Here is a 26,455-nt window from a genome sequence, read left to right as displayed (position 1 = left end):
CCGTAAATGAGAATTATCTTTTGACGATAAATAAGGTAATCGGATAATATAAACTCTGTTAGTTATGTTTAAGGGTGCAGAGGAACCGAGCCGGAGCGATGGACCGAACCGGAATCGGTGGAACCGTACCTGGTTTTGGACCGAACCGAGGTACAAGGTACAGGTACCGGTCCAAAAAATAGGAACCGAGGTCTGGGGGTACAGGTACACGGTCATGTACAAGTACCGTGCCGTACCGGACCGAATTTCCCGAATGATTAGAGCCGTTAGATTTAGGGGATAAGGGATCAGTATTAGCCGTTAGATTAGATGGGGGTATATAAGCGAACATTATAGGGTTTCCGTTTCTCTTCTCATTTTCTTCTTCTTCTTTTTTTCGTCTCCTCTCTGTCTGAGAAGGGACGAGCGACAATCTTCTCCATTACAAATGTTGATTAACAGAGACGAGCGACAATCTTCTCTTCTCCATTACAAGTGTTGATTCAAAGGGTAAGTGTTGATTCAAACGGTAAGTAATTAAGATTTGTAAGCGAACTGAACCTACTTTGAATCTCAAGTGTTGATTCAAAGGGTAAGCGAACTGAACCTAGGGTTTTGTAATTGAGATTTGTAATAATTCTGAATCTTCTGAGAATCTGAATCTAATAATTCTACCTTTAATCTTTTGATTTTTCAGATTTGTAATTAAGACTTGTTCATCAGATTTGCAAGAGTTGATTGATTTGGCTTGGATTTGGTAAGAATTCTATCTTCTTAATCTTTTCTTTTGATTTTTCATTACTTTTGTTAATGAAATTAGGGTGTTAAATAAAATCTGGGTTTTGCTTTAGTTTTGTTGTTTAATGTTTGAAAGATTGAGATCTTATCTAATTGATGTGTGTTTCATTGAATTGTGATGATATGCTCTGTTTTATGTTACTGAATTTGTGATTTTAGGGTTAGGGTTTTGTTTTTGGATTTGTTTGGATGAGAATTGATCAATTGAATGATGTTGAGAAGATCCAGATGTTATCTTGATTTTGAGTATGAGCTGCAAAATCTTTGGATTGAAAGTTTAGCTGAATTGCTAATAACAAGCTAGTACTTGTCTTAATTCAGGGTTCATGTTTTGTTATTGATCTGGTAATGTGTATCTTGATGTGTGTAGTTAATTTGAGAAATTAGGGTGTTAATTTGTTTTGGTGGTGGTTTTGTAGTTCTCATCTTAATTATGAATTGAAGTTTGGTCTTCTGGATGTTGATCGTTCTAGGATGTTTAGCTGATTAATGAATTGAGTCTAATGAAGAGTTGTTATGTATGTTGATGGGTTAAATGAGTTGTGATGCAAGCTGAGATGATATTGAGTTACTAACTACTATTATTTGTTTGGCAGCGTTACTTGGTCCTATCAACACTGATGACACCACAAGTGCTGCTGATATGGATTAGAAGATCAAGATTCAAGACTACTGCATCACTAGCTGCACTGCTAGTTGTTCTTTTTCAGATTTTCTCATTTTCAAGACTTAGTGTGTGTGTCTGTGGCTACTGCCTACTGCTAATTGTTGCTTTTTCGGATTTCCCAGACTTTAGTGTGTGTGATTGTGAGATTGTCAGTTTGTGTGCTACATTGCTACTGCCTACTGCTACTCAGGTTTTCAAGACTTTGTTTGTTTGGTTTGCTAGTAATATAGCTACTTATTGATTGTTGCTTTGTTCTAAGTATGAGTTATTGCTTAATATATTGAAAAACAGGTAAAAAACATGTACTTAGATTGTCAGAGAAAAAGACATATTTCTTTCTGGAAAAGAACCGATTGGAACCGGTACCGTACCTGGTACTGGATGGAACCGGAACCGAGGTACAAGGTACAGGTACCGGTCCAAAATTTTGGAACCGAGGCTAGGGAGGTACAGGTACTCGGTCTCGTCAAAAAACCGAGCCGAACCGTACCGTGTGCACCCTTAGTTATGTTCCACTGTGATATCATGTGGTTGATATCAGATTTTCTTCGTCTAGTAGATTACGTGCATTTACGTGCTGTGAGTACAAACTGTCGGTCAGCAATAAACCTGACAAGATCCTTTTCTACTCGGACTTTTGCGGACCACAAATATGTCCCCATGGCTGGTTTTTCCTGTCCGCGGTCAAGCCTCCTACGTTTGTAAACCCAATGCATGACAACGAGAGCTACCTTATGAAAATTCCTGGATTGCTGAAAGGTTCTAGAATTCGATTCTGTCGCTGAGCTTAGGCCAGCTAGGTGACGGCTTAGAGTCCCCAAATCTTAAGGGCCCCCAGATCCTATCTATTTCCCATTAAGTGCTTGATTAATTTTTTTTCTTTCTTTAGTTCTTTTTCTTTCTGGTTTGATTTCCCATCTAGCCCACTATGCTGTTTTTCGGTCCTTATACTTACTTCAATATTCAAGTTCTAAGATTTCTCCTTCCATAATTAGAAAATAAGAACTAGATTTTTGCCATTGAAATCAAAGTAAATTTTACCATTTGACATTTAATTCTTCTATGATTTTCTCCATTGAAATCAAAGTAAATTTTACCATTTGACTTTTAATTCTTCTATCTAGTTTCCACTTCCAAAAACTTTGAATTTAAAAATCTGCTGCCTCAAAAAAGAAAGAAAATCAACAATTCAATTTAGTTGTTTTGTATGAATATGATGCAAGTGCTTCAGAAAAATATATGTCAAGTTGGGCAATTGGCAAACAACTAATTTTACAGTTTGTTATATCAACTTGAAAGTTATCCAAGGCATGATATGGGTCCTCATATATTAACGGGCAAACTTATATGCAAAATTGAAACCTTTTGAAGTTTTTGCCTGCCAAACAAGATATCCAAATAAAAAATTTGTTGATTTACTTAAAAGATATGGAAAACTGATATCTTAATGTATGTCATGCAAAATTTTATTGACATTTATACCAACAATTTGCTTGTCCAAACACAGTTTGGAAGTTGATAAAGTTATTTCATATGATTTTGATTCGAAAAGGGCATGAATATCGATCTTTGTAAGATAAGGTGGTTTTCCGGGTTTTTTAGACATCTTTTCTGGGCCAATTTTATCATTTGATTATCAAAGGAGAGAAAAAACTGGCCTACAGAGGCCCCTGTTAATCTAACTTCGCCTAGAGCCCCCATATAATTTTCTACGGCCCTGCCAAAGATGGATGGTTGCTCATGTCAAAATTCCAGAAGATATTCTTCTACAATCCTTCCACAAGATCAACCGTCGAACTTCCTGAAATTCCATTCGAGATTCTCTTCTCAGGTATCTCATTCTCGTCTTTGCCGACTTCTTCAGATTGCATAGTCGTTGGCATTGGTAAAACATCGACTAATAGGGTAGTAATCCTTTCTATCAAACGTGGAGATGAGTCGTGGACATCCAATGACTTTGGTTATAATCCGTATTCATCTCCCGGTAGGAAATAGGGTATTAAGAGAAATATGTGGATTTCCAGATAAACTTTAACAATCCAGTTTTCCGGAGGAGTTTTTTATTGCTTAGACCTTAACGGAGTTTTGGGGTATTTAAGTTTGAACATGGCATAATTTGGGAAGTTATATCCATAGTTGCCCTGCCAGATTGTGAGTTTATCTACATGAGTTTCTTGGTGGAGTGTGGCGCACTACAAAACATAAGGCCTCTTGGGACGGTCAAAAAACGTCCCAAAAGGCCTAAAATTGTCCCAAAAAGGTATTAGGGACGGTTCTTTTACCGTCCCAAGATCCACCGTCACTAATACTACTAAGGACGGTTCTAACAGGCCGTCACTAATACTTCTAGGAACGGTTCTGAGTTTTAGGGACAGTTCTGATAGGCCGTCCCAAATGTTTTCTCGACGTCTAGAAAACCGTTTCTAGAAGAAAATTCCAACGGTAGCATAATTACCCAATAATAACGCTTAAAAAACGTTGCTAAAGTTTGAAAATTTGGAAATGTACTTTTTTAGTTTCTTTGGCAGGATGCCTTTCCCTTTACCCTTTTATACATTCATTCACACACCTTTTCGTCCCAAAATACGTTCTCATTTATGAAATCAAGTTCACAAAAATGATCCAGTCATTTACAGCAACAAGAAAAAAACACTCTCCAAAAACAATCAAAAGGTGATGCTCTCAGACTACCAAAGTTGTACACAACTTGGACATAAATGGTGCACCATCTACAGTGGAAATGTATTTGATTGCTTCTGGTCCAGAACGACCCTTTATTGCTCCGTAGCATTTAATTCCTACCATCTATCATCATCGAAAATCTACAACAAACCAAAGTTAGTATAGAACGTCATTGATTGATGGAATCTTAACTTGCATACTCAGTTCATGGTTACGAGAAAATGGAAATGAACAAAACAAATAGGCATACCAATAAATAGTATTGGGACAGGGATGGAGGAATAAATACTCAGTTTATGGGTTTGCATTTCTAGTTTGTGTTATGCCTTTGGAGGAGTTCTAACTCACCTCAATTAGAACATTTGGGATAAGGCCCACATCGTTGGCACATGGCACCAAAATTTCCATCGATCTCCCAGTCGCTGTCGCATTTACTATCACGTAACTCATGATAAAGCGAGTTGGATACAGGTTTTGTAGGATACCTCGAGTCCTTCGTTTTTGCCGTTTGGTAGCATTACTGCAAACTTTAGCACTTATTTCCCATATTTACGCCACCAATGACCACCGACAATACTTTACACTCTGTTTGAACAACAATGAAGTGATCGCAAATGAACTACTAAGAAAAACATTTTTCATAGGCGAAGTTTTTACCTGAAAAACAAGATTCCATATCTCAATGCATGTTGGGTCATAATTGTTATCAATTGAAATTCTGAGTGAAGTGACCAGTATTTCCCATCTCCCAGAAGTTATCCTAATGAAGGCATAATAAGGGGAAAAAAATAAACGTGAACTCGACATACTACTAGCAGTCTCATTTTTGAATCGCATATTCCATCAATCATGTCACAGAATTGTTATACCTATGCTATTCTTTATTCCATTCATTTTAAAATAGAATAGCACACAACAATCATCAATCATGTTATAGAGAGATAGAGAGGCAGAGAGATTTATACCATCCAGAGAGAAGGCAATTGAGCAAGGTCATGATGTAAGGAACACCTGAGAATTGTTGAGTCCGTTTGTTTTTTCTGATTCCACGGAATGTCACTATGCAGATTATGATGGTCATTATCAAGAAATAGAAGTAGATTGAAATCGTTGGTTAAATTAAATTACTAAGAGGAATTAACGATCACCATTGGTGTCGGTAAAACAAGAAAGATGATAATTCAAGAAACCTAATTAAGCAAAGCATGAACCATAATTAACCCAAAATTTGCTATTAGATTCTGAAAGAAGACATTAATGTCTAAATTCTGTAAGACCTTGATGAAATTTATCATCCCTTTAATGGACAAGATCAAAAGAACATAGGGAGAGAGATAACTTACAGTGGAGACAAGAAGAGAAACAGAGCAGTTGCATTCCCGTTTCAGAGAGACATCATACTCTATAATTAACAAAATCAACAAAGAAAATCACATACACAAATAACAAAAGGAAAGAAGCTATTTAGCTAATGATTAAATTTTTATAAACCTACCACAGATTCCAAAGACGAAATGAAGGATATTCATACATATTCATAATTGATTAACTTGAATGGTTCTCCTCTAAGATCTTTTATCGAATAAATTGAATGCCATTCTTGATATGCCTCACTAGCACTCGAGGTTTCTATTTCAGTCTCCCCAACCGAATCTATTTCTGGAATATTGAAAGACCGACGAGGTTGTGTTTTTATAACCACTTCCTTTTGTTGATTATATACATCCTTGATATAGAAAACCTGTTGGGCTTGAGATGCTAATATAAACGGTTCATTCACATAATATCTTCTACTCATATGGACACTAGTAAATCCAAACTCATCTGTTCCTGCAATCGTCCGCCAATCGCATTTGAAAAGAAGAACTCGGAGTTGACCCACATACCGGGCCTCGATAATATTATTCACAACTCCATAAAAATCATTTTCATCTTCAGCTACACCTTCGTCTTCCCGATGGACACATAGTCCACTATTCTGTGACTTTCGTCGACTCTCCCACTCTCTTGTATGAAATCTAAACCCGTTGATAATGTAGCCATTGTAACTCAAACATTCTTTAGCAGGACCTTGACTCAAAGAATATAGTTTATCACTCACCTGACCATCTTTATGCAATTGGTATATCTATTCATACATACATAGAGATGTTCTTAAATGACGAAAAAAACGAAGTGAAAATCATTAAAATCGCAAAGGAAATTGTGTTACAATGATATATCGATACTTAATTTAGTTTCAAACCAATCAGGAAATTCTTTGGTGTGTCTTCTATTAACCTCGGCATCTCTTAGGCCACGGCTTCGCAGCTCTCCTTTGTGCTCCCTGCAGGTGCAGTGCTTAACATAGTTAACCACAACAGTGCTAAAATATTAATAGATCATGAACAAGTTAATGGCTATCAGAACACAAATAAATCACACGCGTACTCCTCATATGGCTGCACTTCTTTGGTATTCAGCAAAGCATAAAGTTAGATTTGTTTCATCTCTGACTCCGTAAGTTGTCCCCAAGTTTCAGCTCCAAGGGGACTACCGAATTGTTTGAAAACTATAAATCGATCATCAGGTTGTGGCGCCTCATCATCATCGTTCCTTTCAAGTTTATTAAATTTTGTAACAACACTATTCAAGTAACGCGTACAAAAAGTGATACATTCATCTATGAGGTATGCTTCAGCCATCGATCCTTCGAGGCAAGCTTTATTCCGCACAAAAGACTTCAACTTACGCATATACCTAAAGTAATTACAATAAGATTTCAAAGGATGCAAAAATAGCGATCATATATTAAGATTTTACAAAAATAAATATTAACCCAAGTCATCAATGTAGTTAGACAAGTATTGTACATAAAATAAATGAATACCCTTACCTCTCGATCGGATACATCCACCTATACTGAACTGGACCTGCATCCTTTGCTTGTTGTGGTAGATGAATGGGCAAATGCATCATCACAACAAAAAAAGATGGGGGAAATATTCTTTCCAACTTGCACAAAGTAATTGCAATTCTATCTTGTAGTTTATCCAGATCCTCTATCTTGAGAACCCGTGTGCACAACACTTTGAAAAACATACATAACCCACTCAATGCTTCCAATATATACCCATACAAGTGTCCATGTAACGCAATCGGCAATAAATACTCCATTAGTACATGATAGTCATGACTTTTCAGACCCATAATCTTTCGATCCTTAACGTTCACACACCGAGAAATGTTTGATGAGTATCCATCGGGAACCTTAATATCCTTCAAAGTTCTACAAAAAGATTCCTTTTCTTTTGGCGACATGGCAAAAGAAGCTGTTGGCACCACTACTTTGTCTCCCTCTTGTCTCAAATGTAACTCAGGTCGTAATCCCCAGTCCATCAGATCCGACCGGGCCTTAAGATTGTCTTTCGTTTTCCCTTCTACATTCATCACTGTGCCCAATACAGTTTCACAAATATTCTTCTCAACGTGCATCACATCGACATTATGAAAACATATAATTGAGCTTAAGTACGGAAACTCATGAAATATGCTCTTTTTTTTCCAGTTGTGTTCAAAAGTAGCCGGTGTTGTTTCTGTCAGACCAGTCTGTTTGGCGTTCTTACCAAACTGAACTTGTCGAAAATGAGTCAGTTGTTGATCGATTTCATCCCCATTCATCAGATGTGGTGGTTCTCGAAGTTCTTTCTCTCCATTAAAGGCTGACTTCTGGTGGCACCAATGATGACCAGCAGGCAAGTATCGGCGATAACAATACTTGTCCCCATTGCTCAGTCGTTCTGAACATCGGTCAGGCCCACAGCACGGACAAGCAAATTCCCCTTTGGTGCTCCACCCGAAAAGCATATCTAGTGCAGGAAAATCACTGATGATGCCAAGTAATGCTGCACGACATTTAAAATTCTCTTTCTTTGAAATGTCGTAAGTTTCAACACCTTCATCCCACAATTCCTTCGATTCCTCTATGAGTGGTTGCAAATACACATCGATGTCGTTTCCTGGGGATTTAGGTCCATGAATTATCATAGCCAAAATAAAATTTTCCTCTTTCATACACAACCGTGGTGGTAAGTTATAATTGATGAGAACCACTGGCCATGTACTATGTGGATGCAACATATTCCCAAACGGATTCATCCCATCAGTTGCTAATGCAAGTCTTACATTGCGAGGATCAGTTGCAAATGTTGGGTGCTTCATATCAAAGGTCTTCCATGTCTCTGCATCACATGGATGCCTCAAAACTCCATCTTTGGAAAGTCTTTTGGCATGATATTGCATATCAGAAGCGGTCTTCGAAGACATAAATAACCTCTGAAGTCTTGGCTTCAATGGAAGTATCGCAATTGCTTTACCGGAATGTTTTTACCCCTTGGTGTCCTTCTGATTGATTCGTTATCTACATTCAATTAAGTAGTTTTACATCTTGAAGCATGACATACCGGGCAAGAAGTTTTATCTGTATTTTCTTTCCAGAACAAAACACAGTCATTCTCGCAAGCATCGATCAAAATGTAGCCAAGACCCAAGCCCTTGATTGTTGTTCTCGCTTCATAAAAATTCTTTGGTAGTTTGGCATCCGGAATTGGTCAAGAGACTCAACAACGCGGCAATCCCCTTGATGTTCAATCCACCTAGGGACTTGACATGAAGCAAGTGCACAATGAAGGATAATCTTGAAAACTTTTCACAGCCAGGATATAGTGACACCTGCGCATCGTTCAACAACTTGTAAAAATTGGAGGAGTCGCAGTTCATTTCTTGTAGCAAATCAGACATTTCTTCATCATCGTCCTGCACCACATTTCTAGTATTGGTTGTTTCCCTCAACTGGTCCTCCCCTTCTCCATGGTATACCCAATCGACATATCCCCGCATAAACCCATTCCACATAATATGTCCGTGCACTACAGACACAAGATCGCTCCTGTTGTTATTTCACTTATTACAAGGACAAATGATTTTCTGGTCGGGTTCTAAATCCGGACTCGCATAGTCTATGAACTTTCGAACTCCTGCTTTGAATGCATCGTCGTCTCTCGGCAGTCACTACACCAAAATCAGGATTTTGTAACAGTGCAACCTGTCATAGTTTATTTTTTCGTCACAGATACGCCTATGATAAGTCCAGCAACAGTTATAATTGTTATTAAATCATGTATTCGTGATAATAATTTAGGAATATTCAATTCTTTTATTAGTCACAAACATATTTGTTGACAATTTTACAGACAATCACAATTAACTCTCCATAATTAATCCATCTAATTAATTTTACCCTCATCGGAAATAAGTAAATATTACAAACTGTGAATATAACCATACAACCCATATAAGAAATAAGTAAAGTAAATATTACATATTGTGAAAATGACCATTTTACCCTTACTGGAAATAAGTGCAATAAATATTATGCAGACTATGAAAATGACCAAACTACCCTTATCGGAAATAAGTAAAGTAAATATTACATACTATGAAAATGATTATTTTACCCTTACTGGAAATAAGTGTAATACATATTCTAGAGACTATGAAAATGACCAGACTACCCTTATCAAAAATAAGTAAAGTAAATATTACAGACTGTGAAAATGATCATATTACCTAGGGCTGTCAATGGGTACTCATTACCAGGAACCGGAACCGGATCCGGTAGACTTGCGTCCGGTTCCGGGTCCTAAAATTGGACCCATTAGCAACTTAGGACCCGACGGGTAATTACCCGATTGGACCCGAATCTAAACGGGTCCAAACGACTAATACCCGTTGGGTACCCGCGGGTATCGGGTACCCGTTTATTCATACTTTTTTTCATGTTTTTGCTAGTTTTAGCTTTGATATTTTACTCGTTTTAAATTTTTCTCTTACATTTAATCTTTATTTTGTACATTAATAAGAAATAATAATAAATTTTATAAAAGTTATTTAAATCCAAGCCAAAAAGAGACAAATATTAAGTTTTTGAGGTTTTTTTAATAGTTTTCTTAAGACCCAATGGATACCCGGCACCGGCGGGTACCCGGATATTTAAACGGGTCCGGTTCTGGGTCCACAAGTGTAGGAACCGGAACCATTAGGACCCGGATCCGACCTTTATAAGTAGGGTCCGGGTCTAGTGATACCCGGGAGGACCCGGACCCGTTCACACCCCTAATATTACCCTTACTAAAAATAAATACAATAAATATCATGGAGACCACGAAAATGACCAAACTACCCTTATCAAAAATAAGTAAAGTAAATATTACAGACTGAAAATGACCATATTACCCTTACTGGAAATAAGTGCAATAAATATCATGCAGACTATGAAAATTACCAAACTACCCTTATCAAAAATAAGTAAAGTAAATATTACAGACTATGAAAATGACCACTTTACCCTTATTGGAAACAAATGCAATAAATATTATGGAGACTGTGAAAATGGCCAGACTGCCCTTATTGGAAATAAGTAAAGTAAATATTACAGACTGTGAAAATGACCATATTAACCTTACTGGAAATTAGTGCAATAAATAATATTGAGTGTGTGAAAATGACCAGACTACCCTTATTAAAAATAAGTAAAGTTAATATTTTAGACTGTGAAATTGACCATATTACCCTTACTAGAAATTAATGCAATAAAACATCATGGAGACTATAAAATGACCAAACTGCCCTTATCAAAAATAAGTCAAGTAAATATTATAGTCTGTGAAAAGGACCATTTTACCCTTATTGGAAATAAAGTTAATAAATATTATGGAGACTGTGAAAATGACCAAACTACCCTTATTGGAAATAAGTACAGTAAATATTACAAACTGTAAAAATGACCATATTACCCTTAATGGAAATTAGTGCAATACATATTATGGAAACTGTGAAAATGACCATTTTTTTCTAAAACGGTCATTTTCCAGTAAGTGTAAAATGGTCATTTTCACAGTCTATAATTATTTACTTAACTTATTTCCGACAATGGTAGTCTGGTCATTTTCTTTGTCACCATGATATTTATTGCTCTAATTTCTAGTAAGGGTAATTTGGTCATTTTCACTGTTAGTGATATTTACTTTACTTATTTCCGATAAGTGTAGTCTGGTCATTTTCACAGTCTTCATAACATTTGTTGCACTTATTTCCCCCAATGGTAAAATGGTCATTTTCACATACTGTAATATTTACATTACTCGTATCCAATAAGGGTGGTCTGGTCATTTTCACAATCTCCATAATATTTATTGCACTTATTACCTGTAAGGGTAGTAAGGTCATTTTCACTGTCTGTAATATTCACTTTACTTATTTCCGATAAGGGTAGTCTGGTTATTTTGACAGTCCCCATAATATTTATTGCACTTATTTCTAGTAAGGATAAAATAGTCATTTTCATAGTCTGTAATATTTATTTTTGATAAGGGTAGTCTGGACATTTTCATAGACTGCATAATATTTATTTCACTAATTTCCAGTAAGGGTGGTATGGTCATTTTCACAGTCTGTGTGATATTTATTGCACTTATTTCAATAAGAGTAGTTTGGTCATTTTGACAGTCTCCATAACATTTGTTGCACTTATTTCCCCAAAGGATAAAATGGACATTTTCACAGACTGTAATATTTACTTTACTCATATACGATAAGAGTGGTCTGGTCATTTTGACAGTCTCCATAATATTTATTCCACTTAATTCCAGTAAGGGTAAAATAGTCATTTTCATTGTATGTAATATTTACTTTACTTATTTTTGATAAGGGTAGTCTGGTCATTTTCACAGTCTCCGTACTATTTATTTCACTAATTTCCAGTAAGGGTAGTATGGTCATTTTCACCGTCTACGTGATATTTATTGCACTTATTTCCAATAAGGGTAGTTTGGTCATTTTGAAAGTCTCCATAACATTTATTAAAGTGGTCATTTTTACAGACTGTAATATTTATTTTACTCATATACGATAAGAGTGGTCTGGTAATTTTCACAGTCTCCATAATATTTATTGCATTTATTTCCAGTAAGGGTAAAATAGTAATTTTCACAGTCTATAATATTTACTTTACTTATTTTTTATAAGAGTAGTCTGGTCATTTTCACAGTTTCCATAATATTTATTTCACTAATTTCCAGTAAGGGTAGTATGGTCATTTTCACAGTCTGTGTGATATTTATTGCACTTATTTCCAATAAGGGTAGCTTGGTTATTTTGATTAGTCTCCATAATATTTATTGCACTTACTTCCAGAAAGGGTAAAATAGTCATTTTCACAGTCTACTTATTTTTGATAAGGCTAGTTTGGTCATTTTCACTGTCTCTGTGATATTTATTGACTTATTTCTAGTAAGGGTAATATGGTCATTTTAACAATATGTAATATTTACTTTACTTATTTTCGATAAGGGTAATATGGTCATTTTAATTGTCTCCATGATATTTATTGCACAAATTTCTAATAAGGGTAATACGGTCATTGTTATTGTCTGTGTGATATTAATTGCACTTATTTCCAATGAGGGTAATATGGTCATTTTTACAATCTTTAATATTTATTTCACTTATTTCTCATAAAGGTAGTGTGGTCATTTTCACTATCTCCATGATACTTATTACACTAATTTCTAGTAAGGGTAATATGATCATTTCACTTTCTAACTCTAGTAATCTGATATATTTCGTCTTCAGTTCATCCGAATGAGAAACTCAGGTCTAACTCTAGCAATCTTTGAACCTATGATTTTCCAATCCGATATATTTCGTCTGCAGTTCATCCGAACGAGAAACTCAGGTCTAAATCTACCAATCTTTGAACCTGTGATGTTCCATTCTGATATATTTCGTCTCATGTTCATCCGAACGAGAAACTCAGGTCTAACTCTAGTTATCTTCGAACCTGGGATGTTCAATTCTTATATATTTCCTCTCCAGTTCATCCGAATGAGAAACTCGGGTCTAACTCTAATAATCTTTGAACCTGCGATGTTCAATTCTGATATATTTCCTCTCCAGTTCACCCGGATGAGAAACTCAGGTCTAACTCTAGTAATCTTAGAACCTGAGATGTTCAATTCTGATATATTTCCTCTCCAGTTCATTCGGATGAGAAACTCAGGTCTAACTCTAGTAGTCTTCGAACCTGTGATGTTCAATTATGATATATTTTTCTCCAGTTCATCCGGATGAGAAACTCGGATCTAACTCTAGTAATCTTTTAACCTGTGATGTTCAATTATGATATATGTCCTCTCCAGTTCATCCGGATGAGAAACTCCGGTCTAACTCTAGTAATATGTGAACCTGGATGGTGGGTTAGGCATTTATAGTATCTCTGACACAAGCAATTACTGCTTCCTTGCTTCTTGGTCCCAAACGAAGACTTTACAAGACAAGATTTTGCGTAATGCTGACGTGAATAGCTATATCTCCTCTTTTCAATTTGCTCTTGACCAATACACCCAGGTATGTAGTTCCATGCCTTATTCCTTTCGCATCGACGATGTTGTCCCCCATCTTTTGAGTACCTTGTCAGCCCCATACTTCGAAGCGAACCAGATACCATATGTATGACCGTGATTCGGTTCTTTGGCAGTGCAACAAGATTAAACACGCACAAGATTACTTATTAGCTTGTCCAATTAGTGGGCTTAATCAAAGCATAGGACCAAGCAAATTTAGTTCGGTTCTTTGCTATCGTCTGGGTATTCCACTTTTTGAAGCTCGTAGTCTATGTCCTTGTTGTAACAGGGGGATGGATATATTTGGTGATCACGCCTTACAATGCGCTAGTGGGGTTGGTTTTAAATTTCTTCATGACCTAGTACGTGACACCTTGGTGGACGTCTGTTTCAGAGAGGGTGTCCCTGCCAGGAAGGAGGTTGTCCTCGATTTTCTTTCTGATGGTAGTTCGGAGTTGCGTTCTGATGATATCCTTGTTTGTAACTTGGACCGTGGTAAAGACATATGCCTTGATGTTATGGTGTTTCCCCTTTCACTGGAGTTGGTGTTCCTGCTTTTAGGCCTGGTCATGTTGTTTCCATTGTCGTTACCCGCAAGCGGAACAAATACTTGGATCAATGCAAAACACATGGGTATAGTTTTGGTGTTCTAGCCTTCTCAACACTTGGTGAACTCAGTGATGACATGGTGGACCTTCTGAAAAGATTGAAGAACTGTATTCAAGGCCATGATTTCAATGTTTAAATTAGCAATTACCTGTTTCTTAGAATAGGCGTTGTCATTCAGAACGGGGTTGGGGCTCAGCTCGTTGCTCGGCTTCCAACCAACTCTTTGTAGTTCCATTTGTTGGTGTAATGATTACAAAAATTAATGTGTTTACTAAACAAAAAAAAAATCAATAATTGACCAGAATAATGATTCTTTTGTGCTATGTTATGTAATATTTTATACACATTATAACGTGTTTTTTCTTAGCGTGTTGTGTGATGCCGTGCCACGTATTTATCTGTGCTGCGTGATGGGCTGGGCTCTTACGCCGATTAGTCAAATCCATCCCGTCTCATAAAATTAACGTGATGTGCCGCACTGGGATAAGTCACATGTTGGGATAGGTTGTGCTCGAATCTTAGCGTGCCGGACTGTGTTGTGCTGGCACAAACCAAATTACAACTCTACATCCATGCTCGATAGTATCGCGCAGTCCAGCCTGGCCCGAAATTTGGCCTTATGGCTTCCGGAATTCGGGATTCCGGGTTGTCATAAATTCACAACAGCACTCCGTAAAATCCTTTTACTTCACCGGAACAAAAACCCTAACTTTTCTATCCTCATCACGAAACTCCTAATTTTTTTCTCATTCAAGGAAAATCGAAGGATATTAAGAGCAATGTCAACCCTCTGGAAGGAAATTTACCTAGAGATTAAGAGCAAGTCTGTTAGAAAGTCTTGGTTTAAACTAATCTCTGATGTTAATTTAGCCAAAATGCATCTTAATCTCTCTATTCATAAGAACAATTGTGATCTCATGCTTTTAAAAATTGAATGAACTACGAAATGATAAAATCTACACCATAGGTCATGATTCATTAGACTCATTATTATCAGATGAATTTTACACACATTCCTTGGAAATGAATTACCCATGGCAAGGTTCTTCTATTAATGGCATTAACTTATTGGGATCTTGTAATGGTCTGGTTTGTCTATGGTTGGTTGATTATGGGTTCTATCGTCTGTGGAACCCAGCCTCTACAGAGTACAAACAAATACCTGAACCGTCTGATATATATGATCCGGCTAATTTCTTTATTTGTGCTTTTGGTTACGATTGCAAGAATGATGATTACAAGTTTGTAGGCGGTGAAGACGACTACTATTATCTAAGTGATTATAAATCAGTAGTTCAATTTTATACTGTAAGATCGAATTCGTGGAAAAGCAGTCGAACCATCCCATATAGGTTTCATGCTGACCAAATATCATTATGACATGTGCTGGAGTATGATATTGAAGCTAATTCTTCCTTTCTGGGCTAGAGTTCAATATGTTAATAGGTTACTGATTAGGTGGAGATAGCGGTGATTCTTCTGGATGGTTCTCTTGGTGATCAATGATGGAGTCTGTGCAAGGATTCGTTGATAGTGATTGAAGATTTTCATGGTGTTTGTCAAGCGTGGCCAGTTTCACAAGTGTTCTTCATAAAGATGATGGTTTGAAGACTTTTATCAATGTCATGGTGTTTTGGTCGAAGAGATGGTTCTATGAAGATGGAAGTTCGGGTCTGATCTTCAAAAGTAATTCTACAGGTATATAGAGATGGTGAATAACTCTTGTGGAAGACGAATGTGATTTCCTGTGATCGTCTCATACTTGAAAGTATGATCTGAGGTGGAGATTGTTAGGAAATTAAGTGTGATTTCCTGTTTTGGGCCTTTTCCATATTGAGATGGGTTTCCCATTCTAGAATTCATAAAGTTTAGGAAGAGTTAGTTTCCTAGTTGGAGACTTGTGTTCTCTATATATAAGACTAGAATTGTAGGTTTGTAGATATCCAAACTAGAAGAGTGGCAAGTCCTTGTGCCTAGGATTTTGGTCTCTTTGGTAGGGAGGATCGTGTGCTACCGTGAAGGTCAATATCGGTGTGAAAGAAAAACTTGTAGAGAGAGGATTTTGGTGTTCTAGTGGTTAGGGTTTGGGGATTTGTCCGAAACCTAGTTTCTAGTGTTTCCATGTTTCTCCTTTGTTAGTAGCATCTATGAAGACGGTGTAGAAGAGAAGACATGAGGCTGGTTTAGAGAGTTGGTTCCTATGGTTTCTTCGATGGTGTTCTGGAGTATGTCTTGTTAACTCTTGGGTCGTGTCTTGGGTTGTGAAAAGAGCATGTAATGGTCTTTGATTTTGTGTTGTGGTTGTGTGTTCTTCTTTATCTTCTGTCTCTTTCTTATTATTTCTTTCACGTTTGGTTCAAATCACCAATTGTCCTTTGTGATCCTGATTTCCGCTGCGCTCGGGGTGCCAATTTTCCCCACATTAGTATCATTGGAGATTAATGAAGAGGTATTTTTGGGATTGCAACTACCAAAAGAATTTTTTGAAGAATAAGCATTTGTGTATGAGTGTGGAGGTGTTGGAAGGATGCCTTTGTGTGCTTGTCTATGTTATGAATGCTCAGTTTGAATTATGGGTAATGCAGAATTATGGAGTTCGAGAATCTTGGACTAGACGTTGTGTCATCACCCATGAAAGAATTCTGAAAAACATACCGGTGAGGTTTATTTGTTCTTTGAAGAATGGTAATATGTTATTTTATGGGTGTGGTGATCTACTCTTATACCGTACGACCGTAAGAACAGAAGTGTTATAGAATGGAAAATTCTTAGGTCAGATTACCAAGAAGCATGGTACTTTGAAAGCCTCGTTTCCCTTGACTCTGGGACTTATGCAGGGAGCAGGAAGGATAAATTGAAGCATCAGTAGAATGTTGAAGGCAACAGACCAGGATGGATGAACTAATCTCTCTTCTTCATTTCGAGAACTGCCGAAGATGGGTTCGCTATTGTTTAAGGTAAACTTTCTTTAATGAACTTTTCTCATATACTTGTAGTCCTACTATAGATTACTTTAAGAGACTGAGAAACTACAAATGTCTGCACTATTTTCATCCCATTGTACTTTACTAATACAGTTACACAAGAAATAGCAAGATTTAGTACCAAATTTGGAGTACCCCTTTCCATGTATTGTGCACTAGACCCATTTGTTCAGTACAATTATTGCTTTTCAGTAATGTTAACTCTGTGATGATTGCATTGTTCGTGTTTGATAAAATGTCACAATAAAGTTTAAGTAATTTTGAAAGAGGGTAGTTTCTGAATTCTGATGTTTTTCATAGTAAGATACGGGTGCGTTCTTATATTAACTTGACATGATTATGTTTTTACCAATTAAAACTTTAAGTATGTCGAGAAATTGCAATGTATTACAAACAAAACAAACCTTGATATGAATTAGAGGTGCACAATAGTTTACAGTAAGATGTATGCTTCTCTGAGTTCTCTCACTACCCCCATGTTAACCATACATACAAATTGCGACACATGTTTACAAGAACTTTAGGATTTACACACTTCCACTTTCTTTAGATATATCAGATAAACATACAGTCTTTAGAAGACAAAAAAATTGAAAACAGAACCACATGAACCTCGCAGATCATGTGTTTCGATGTAATTGAAATGAGAAATAAACTCTCCCTGCGGTCAGTGGAAATTGGAACTGAATTATGTCGCTTTGAACTCAAATTAAGTCTTAATAGTTCAATATTCCTAAGCTAGGTTCATATTCCGCAGAGAAATGTATGCCAAAAGTCTGTACCCCACTACCATTGCAAGCATGGCAGTGATTTCCGTAAAACCACGATCCTGTTGAATGCCAGTTAGAGCTGGAGGGATGTGATCGTATTGAACCTTGAGAAGAAGCCTATAGGTGTGATAATTGAAAGAAATATAACGGATCCACGATATAAATGCTGGAACTTTCTGCAAATTTGCATTTCCAGTTGTTAGTATGTGCACTATATGATTGTTAGCTCTAGCGATAAGTTGCAGTCTCATTAAATTCGATTGAGTTTGATTTCTCTTATGTGATGAACCCCTTCATATTTGGTAAATACTTCCACTTTGGGTTCAAATATTTGAACAGAAGTTCAAAGGAAATGTCTGATTTTCTTGTTCATTTTGAAACATGAAGTTTAGTTTGCATTAAGGATGGTTTTGACAATTCTGAGGTTAACCCCAAGAAGAACATGTTTTGTTACCTTTACGAAGAAACCACCAGCTAGCATGAAAGTCATTGCAGTTATTGAAGCCAAGGTAGTTGCCTTCTTAACATCCATTAGCGTAGCACCAATTGCCAACCCAAGTCCCTGCCAACTCTATTTTTAGTAACATTGCTAGAGAATATTGAATGTATTTTTTTCGGAGTTCCATCCGATATTAAATATATAATAGGAATGTTGGTACCTGAGCTGCTATGATGCTAAGGAACACAATAAGCATGCTTAAGATGAACGGAGCAACACTTAATCTTAAGCCTGCCATGAAGTAGACAATAAGAAGGAACAATACTGGTAGGATGATATCAAGTGGTAGGTCACTTGTGGTCCTTGCCATAAAATATGCACTTAACCTATACATGTCGACTGCTCGTTCCTTATTTAACATTGCTCTCTCTTGCGGGAACGTAAATATAGCAGTAAAAACAGGAAAGAATCCCCAAAAGACAGCAATGAAGAACAACAACCCTGCCTGTGTAAACAGTGTAGGTTAGTTGGGTTAATTTTCGCCATATCCTCTTCAAATTAATGATGTTGTGTGATTATGAGTCCTACAAGTAGATGTAACCTAAATAAATATGGATTTATGAACATTCATGTTTTCGAACCTGGTCTTGTAGGCCCCTAGGAGTAGAGCTGTCTGAGCGCCACCACAGCAATCCTAGTACAATTGCAGTTGAGAGAACTTGAGTGATTCTCAGCCAGCTTAAGTAGTCATGCTTTCTCTCTTTAAGTCCTCTAAAAAATAGGATCGAAAATTGTTCAGACCAGCCTGCACCCCATTCTCTATTTGGCGAAAACACCATTGATTTCAAACTCTCGTCAATGGGGATTGGCGCCATAAGTTTCTGTTTTTCCTTCTCTGCAACTCGTGTCTCGTACGCCTCAACTAGATACTGTTGTTGTCCAGCATTTATGACGATCAGTTGAGTGACCATTTTATGATTAGTAAAAATTAAAACCAAACTCTTGCATTTGTTAAAAAGTTCACTTAGTGTGGAAACCTGATTTTTTAGGTCTAGTTTCCTACTGTAACTAGCTTGTGGAATGCATTCTTTCTGAGTTAATTTTAGTCTTTGCTCTGTTGTTTGAATTTTATGACACTCAAAGTCTCAAATTACAGGAAACCAAAATCTTTACCTAGTGTGGGAACCTGATATTTTTCGGTCTAGTTTCCTATTGTAACTAGCTTGTGGAGTGCATTCCTTCTTTGTTCTTTCTGAGTTCATTGTAGTCTTTGCTCATGTTGTTTGATATTATGAAACTCAAAGTCCCAAATTACAGGAAACCAAATTTTTTACCTCATGTATAACTGTTGGTGATGGTTTTCCATTTTTTGTTTCACGTGTTGAATCATCCATCTGAACTTTGTCTTTTAACTCCAATGGTACTGAAACATCATTTATATTTCCATTTGCAAGGTCCACTAAAAACTCTGCAGGGTTCATTGCAATGAGTGGAGTGCACCCAATGGATGAGAAATAGACCATTGCTTCCGATGCATTGCCAAAGTACAACAGGCTTCCTTTCCCCAAAAGGATCAACTTGTCAAACTTATGGAAAAGTCTGCTCGATGGCTGATGGATGGTCGTCACCACTGTTTTCCCAGCCTGTTAGAAGATTTCCATGATAACTTAAGCTTTTTCTGAAACCCTTCAATGGTAAACACCTACAAATCTTAATTGTCATCGCTTCTCCTGGACTTAATACATTCTCGAGTCAGATATCAAATTCTGCATACCTTTGCTATTTCATGTAACATTCGAACCATCCTCAAGGCTGTCGTTGAATCCAAGCCTGATGTCGGCTCATCAAGGAACAGAAGAGAAGGGTTGAGCAAAATCTCATTTCCTATGCACACTCTTTTCCTCTCGCCACCTGAAATTCCTCGCACGAATGTACCTCCGATCCTTGTGTCTTGACACCTATATGCACCGGTATGTTTCTATATCAGATATTGCTTTTGAGTAGATGAATCTTCTTTTCCTTCATCATCATTTAACCAGTAGAAATATTTCTATTTCAAGTACAGTTCACCTTGTCTAGTCAAGTTATTTATAAATAAACTTAATAGCATCAAAAATCAGAACAATAAGGTATAAGATATTTTACCTCTCTAATCCAAGGTCGCAGATGATATCCACGGCTCGTTGTGCCTTGTGTTGTTTCGTTAAGGTTTTTGGCAACCGTAACAGCGCAGCATATGTTAACGTTTCCCTCACCGTGAGGTGGGGAAATAGAACATCATCTTGAGTGACAAACCCTATCCTGCCATGAACTCAATTTGCTGCGTCTCTTAAATTCTTTCTGAACAAGTTCACTAATCCGAGTTCTTGGATGCTTTAACTAAGGTTCTAGGAAAACAAATACATATGCTAATCCTTTATACCTGCGTTTAAGTGACTTGCTATATTGCTGATCATTGTATGTGATTGAACCTCCTGAAGCGGATTCAATCAACCTACCACTCAGTAGGTTAAGAAGTGTTGTCTTTCCACTCCCTGAAGGCCCCATTAGTGCTAAAACTTCTCCGGGACTTGCTGAACCTGTAATACCATTTAAAATATTCTTCTCCATTATCGTTCTTACACCTCTGAGCACCACCTTGTACTTTACATCTGTGAACTGCAACAAAAAAAAATGATTGAATGGAAACTATCTTGTTAGCAACTCACTAGCATTAACATTCATGAGATCATTCTCCTTTATAACCTTCTAATTAGTTTGAATTTGTTGTTTATATTTATTTTTGTATAGGTGAATGTAAATAGAAATTGATGTGATTACAGTTTTTACAGTGATTATTAGAGACGAATGCACAGTCCAGAATGGGCTAAGCATATGTTTGGGCATCGTTGATGAAAGTTTACCTTGAGATATATTGGTAAGGTAGGCTCCATATGGATCTTTTTTCGTGTATTCGCTTCAATATCCTCTGCTGCAAAACACATAAAACACATAACAACGAAATGGAAACAAACATACCATTAGCCTTCACATTTATTTGTTATTGTGTAACTAAAAACTGACGACGACTACCAGTTCAGGTTGGGCACTGGCACGCATTGGTCTAAGATACTTTACCAGTTAAGTATATACAGTACATAATATGTATAGCGTGTCTGTATGTGTGTATGCACTATTCCTTTTTACATGAAATTTTTACACCACTCTCATGGCTCCACATTAGGAAAGATGTATATGGCAATTGTTTGACGATGATATTCATCCTTATCTCTATGCGTAAACTCTATTACATTTCCGTCTCACAAAGGTTCAAAGTGTCCAAACACTAGGTTGCTTTCATATCAGTTTGTCTATCTGTCCCTATTTGCAGTTTTTCCTTTAGTCTTTGTCTATCCAATATCTCTTTAGAAGCCTCATATACGTGTTCTCATGTACTTCTCTCCTTTTAGAAAGTCATGTCATGGATGTGTTAGAAACCATTTTTTTAAAAACTCAAAAGGTTCTTGAATCGGCCAATCAGGCCTCAAAGAAAAATAAAATGTCTAATTTTGCTTACGGATGTCATCATCACTGATTTCTTGTAGGTTAGCAATGTCTTCAGGTGGCACAGTGAGTCCTGCAGAAGAAAAGAAGCCAAAGCTAGCGCTGGATGTTCGGCTCAGGGCTCCACCGCTGCTCCGTTCGTCAATCTGTCCGCTCCTTGAGTGCTTCCTTGTATGTACCCTTGGACCAGGTGAGGAACCAATTCTCAACTTCCTAGCTAGGCTGATTGCACTTTCAGCACTTGGTGATTTCCTCAACATTGTTTCTAGTTGATCTGATTTTGATCGAGGTAGCACCGTTGAAGACGATGCCATTTCCATCTTCATCTGTGCAATCACTACTTTTCGGTTTTTGTAATCAAATTTTTAGAACAGGAGTTTTGAAGAACAGATATATTACCTTAAAATTATAAGACAAGAAAGGAGAAAAACTGAAATTTTAGAAGAGGAGTTTTGAAGCTCTGATTTGGAACTGATTGACTGGGTATGGTCACATAAATATATATATATATAGATAGATAGATAGGAGCGCACCTCCTATATGAATGGAAGAACAATCACATTACTACTTTTCCAACTGTATCATTAATGTGAAAATGACTAGCCATGATATGAGATTTTTGTTAGACTATACTTGAAATCTTCTGTTTTATGATTCGTCCACGTGTACGACTGTATATCATGTCATGTTCCACTAATAAAGCTTCACACCATACACGTGTATCAGCTCCTCGGCTTCTTTTGTGTATCCATTGATAAAATCTGGTTATTATGGGGCATCATTATGTTATGACTCATCACCACTTGAATAGATGGATGAGATATTAAATCTTAGTGTTTGTCCTCTGTATCATTTTGGTGTCCAAGTATGTCGGAATTGGCTTAGTTTTTCTTTTGCCATGTCATGAATGATTTGTGAGGACTTGTTGAGACTCTAGGAACAAGTCATGCTTGGTTTGTCTTTTGTTGGTGTGATTTTTTTCACTTACACGTTGTTTTCTTTTTGTCTGACTCGTTTAAATCTGACTCAAAAATTACTACTCCTATGTAATAAAATTGTAACTTTTTTGATCTTGTCAGATTTATTTTTAATGAGTCTGCTACGTTTCTTTGTAGTAGTACCTAACTCAAATAGCTTCTGAGTCAGTTACATGAGTTGAGTTAGATGGATATCTGAGTTTGTTAACTTGAATGATGCTCGACTCTTTGTGCTTGTTAACTTCAATACTCATTTCTATCCTTTTACTGGCGGCTTGGGTTGAGACAAAAGTTACCCTTAGCTCTTAAGCAGAACCAGGAGATAAGGATAGTGAGATAGTCAGACCCTAGTTAGTAAGTTCGCGAATGATTCGCGAATCATTCGCGTATTTTTCCGTATCACGAATTTTACCGTTTTATTCGCGTATGTTTGCAACTCCGAACCCAAGTCGCGTATTATGTGGCATTTCCGGATTATTCGCGAACCGTTCACGAATTTTACGTATTCCGATTGATACGTCCGCTTAATTCGTCATAAATTCTTTAGCTTTTACTTTTCAAAGACTCCACTTTTTGGGCTTTACTGCCTTCCGAGCATACACGACCGAATATTAGACGTGTAACGTGTTGTAATTTTTATTAAACAAAAACGACTGAAGAGATTTGAAGGTGAAGGTGAGAGAGATCTCAAACTCACTAACCAAGCATCTAAACCACCATACGACGTCCTCTTGGATAACTAATGTTGTATATATTATTAATATCATCATATTAAGTTTATTTTTTCTTTAAATAACTCACACATATGCATAAAAATTGGTCTATGACCTCATAAATACAAATTATTTGTTATATATAGATACCGAATTTTCAGAACCGAACTCACATTTATAAATCGAATTATACACGTACGTATGTTGTTCCGAATTACTGACGAATCACGTCCCGTTGACCGAATTTTGGACCGAATCTGGATTTTACAAAACCGTATGATACTCGTACGTTTGCCGTTCCGTATGTTTGCCGAATCCCGAATTGCTAACTAGGAGTCAGACTGATCACATGTTTGAAAACCAAAAGGAGTAGGGTCAACTCCAAAACAAGAGGCATACATATCTTCAAAAGACCGTCCAAGTGTACGACCGTAAATCGTGTATCAACTCCTCATCTTCTTCTTCTTCTGTGGATGCATTGATAAATCTGGTTAGCATGGTTATAGTTTTTGCGTTGTAGGGCAGCATATGCTATGACTCGGCTAGTTATCGACCACTCAAATTTCATACCTATACAAGTTCCACTGGTAAATAGATATGCTATTAAAATCTTAGTGTTTGTTTGTGCATTATTGAGGTGTCCAAGTATGTGTCGGAATTGGCTTGGTTTTTTTTTTGCCATGTTATTGGCATGACTTGTTACCATTGAAAGAATGAGTAGGAATCACCTTGCGTATTTTTTAAAACTAAGCTTGGTTTGTCTTCTGTTTTAGTTTAACACTTATTAGGCGTGTAATTAGACTTCCGCCTTAGTTATATCGGAGTTTTGCCTGCAAAGCTCAACATCCTAAGTTCTAGAGTATGTGCCTTAAGCCCATCGGAGTTGGGTTCGATGTAGCTCTTGACAGCAACAAACCCTGCATAACAAGTCATATCTTTGTTGTCGGAAGCTGGGTGTTAATTAAGATATAGTCTGTGATCAGGACTTAAATCATGATCTTCACCAATCCCTCCCAGGTCCAAAACTCTAGGAACAAAAAAGATTTAGAGCCTGTTTGGTACAGTTTTTAAAAATAGATTTCCACCGTTTTAAAAACATACCATTTTTTCATTGTTTTCATTTTCTAAAAATTGTTTGGTGAACTGTTTTTGAAAACAAGAAAAATTAATTAAATCGGATCAAACGTAAACATTCGTCAAGAGATAGTGATATTAGTCATGGCTCACTTGCAGTCATTCCTCCGATCTCTTACTTTATTTTGAAAAAAAAAGAAGAACAAAAAAAAAAGAGAAAATACAGAAAATAACAATTTGTTGTTTTCATTTTTTTTTGTTTTCAAAAACAGAAAATAGTTTTTGAAAACAAAAAACTTTTTTGAAAACAATACCAAACATGACCTTAGTACATCTTACATGATGTGATGCAACCCTTTTTATGTTCTCAAAAGTAAATTTACAGAGCCATACAGAGATCTAACCAAACTTTGCAAAAGAGTGACAATCATATATGTATTCATACGGAAAGTAGACTGACATGATTCTTATGATTCACCTCATGAAACAATTAACATGTGTACGATCTGGAATAATCCTAGACTCTATTTTCTTTCATATTCAATCAATCCCATCCTTTTACTAGCGGCTTTAAGAAATACAAAAGGGTTGAGTTAAGTTATTCCTTAGCCTTTTTCTCATTAGTTTACGTAATTACTGATTTAAGCAGATCTTAAGTAGAACTAGGAGATAAGGAGAGTCACATGTGTGAAAATTAAGATCAGTGGAGTCAACTCCAAAACAAGAGGCACATGCATCTTTAAAAGACAATGAAATCAAATCTGTCATTTCTACTTTTTTAAAAACAAGATCTTCAGATGAACAGAAAAGGCACATTTGGTCGTCGCATAATTTAACCGCAGAGACAGATATTTGTCTCTCGTTTGCACTTTGAAGCAGTAGGAGGGGTTGTTTTAGATATTTAAGTTAGGATAGGCTTGGTTTGCTTGCAATTTATGTTCACTGTGGGGCGTTATGGTTGTCAATTTATTTATTCTTTACGGTGTCAAACAAAGTTAAAACTTAAAAGCCCTTTTTAACATAAAAGTGCATGAATGTTATTAGGGGTACCAGTTTGTGGGCGGTGTGCCATTCTATAGCTAAACTGCATCATTCCTACACTTTTTTAATATTGCTAACAAGGGTACCAATTTATTTGAGATGTATCAAATTCCATATAAGATTCATTTTCCAGCATCTTACACAATTAGCCCGTGGTACGACCCTTTTCATGTTCTCTAATATAAGCAACAAAGGTCTAACCAAACTTTGAAAAGAGGTCATGACAATCATATCAAAAGTAGTAGATTGATATGATTCTTATGATTCAACCTCTTGAAAGAACCAACCAGTACAATCCTTGTACCAGAATGATCCTCTTGAGTCTTGACTCATTTTCTCTTGTGCTATCCTTTTACTGGGGGCTTTTAGAAAAAAAGGGGACGTCGAGTTCAGTTACTTGTTACCCTTTTCTTATTACTGCAGCATCTCATAAGTAAAAGAACCAGGAGGTTAGGAGTCACATGCCAAAATCAAAACAAGAGGCACATCTTCAAATGACGGTGCTGCTATTTTAGCTCGGTGAGATGATGAACACACGACAATGGAATGAAGTCTCTCATTTCATACTTTTTCTTTAAAACAGGAGCTTCAGTGACTGAAAAGGCGCATTTGGTCGTTGCCTAAGTAAACCACAGACAGATATTTGTCTCTTGCTTGTGCAGTTTATGTTCATTGTCGGGGAAAGATATGGTTGGCAACGTTGATTAATTTACTCTTAATTTATTCCAAAGGTTACCAA

At 36.7% G+C, this 26,455-nt stretch overlaps 2 protein-coding genes and 2 long non-coding RNA genes across 5 annotated transcripts; 2 read left to right on the top strand and 2 right to left on the bottom strand.

Moving 5' to 3' along the window:
* The first annotated feature begins 393 nt into the window (after positions 1-393).
* Positions 394-1,431, top strand: LOC113354519. The gene is made up of 3 exons (XR_003361926.1): positions 394-489; positions 677-736; positions 1,374-1,431. It is a non-coding gene; the product is annotated as an uncharacterized LOC113354519 (long non-coding RNA).
* Positions 1,432-5,651: 4,220 nt separating this feature from the next.
* LOC113352797 lies at positions 5,652-8,431 on the bottom strand. Its single transcript, XM_026596569.1, has 4 exons — positions 7,002-8,431; positions 6,623-6,865; positions 6,407-6,491; positions 5,652-6,254 (listed from the first exon to the last, which is right to left on the bottom strand). Exons 1-4 carry the CDS (start codon positions 8,429-8,431, stop codon positions 5,652-5,654), a joined length of 2,361 nt encoding a protein of 786 aa, XP_026452354.1.
* A 9,097-nt stretch (positions 8,432-17,528) lies between these two features.
* On the bottom strand, positions 17,529-22,408 carry LOC113350452 (ABC transporter G family member 22-like). Of its 2 annotated transcripts, XM_026594587.1 has the most exons (11): positions 22,311-22,408; positions 21,925-22,237; positions 21,272-21,339; positions 20,791-21,026; positions 20,514-20,669; positions 20,143-20,326; positions 19,703-20,011; positions 19,010-19,297; positions 18,589-18,873; positions 18,384-18,491; positions 17,529-18,105 (listed from the first exon to the last, which is right to left on the bottom strand). In XM_026594587.1, exons 2-11 carry the CDS (start codon positions 22,235-22,237, stop codon positions 17,893-17,895), a joined length of 2,160 nt encoding a protein of 719 aa, XP_026450372.1. In that variant the 5' UTR covers positions 22,311-22,408; the 3' UTR covers positions 17,529-17,892. The 2 variants fall into 2 exon arrangements, with proteins under 2 accessions (XP_026450372.1, XP_026450371.1); XM_026594586.1 differs by having other exon boundaries at positions 21,925-22,394.
* On the top strand, positions 20,217-22,073 carry LOC113350453. Its single transcript, XR_003360849.1, has 3 exons — positions 20,217-20,338; positions 21,200-21,285; positions 21,953-22,073. It is a non-coding gene; the product is annotated as an uncharacterized LOC113350453 (long non-coding RNA).
* Positions 22,409-26,455: the final 4,047 nt, after the last annotated feature.

Source organism: Papaver somniferum, chromosome 2 (genome assembly GCF_003573695.1).
Source record: "Papaver somniferum cultivar HN1 chromosome 2, ASM357369v1, whole genome shotgun sequence".
NCBI lineage: Eukaryota > Viridiplantae > Streptophyta > Magnoliopsida > Ranunculales > Papaveraceae > Papaver > Papaver somniferum.
The sequence above is the reverse complement of the archived record's forward strand: the minus strand, read 5'-3'. Positions and strand labels throughout refer to the sequence as shown.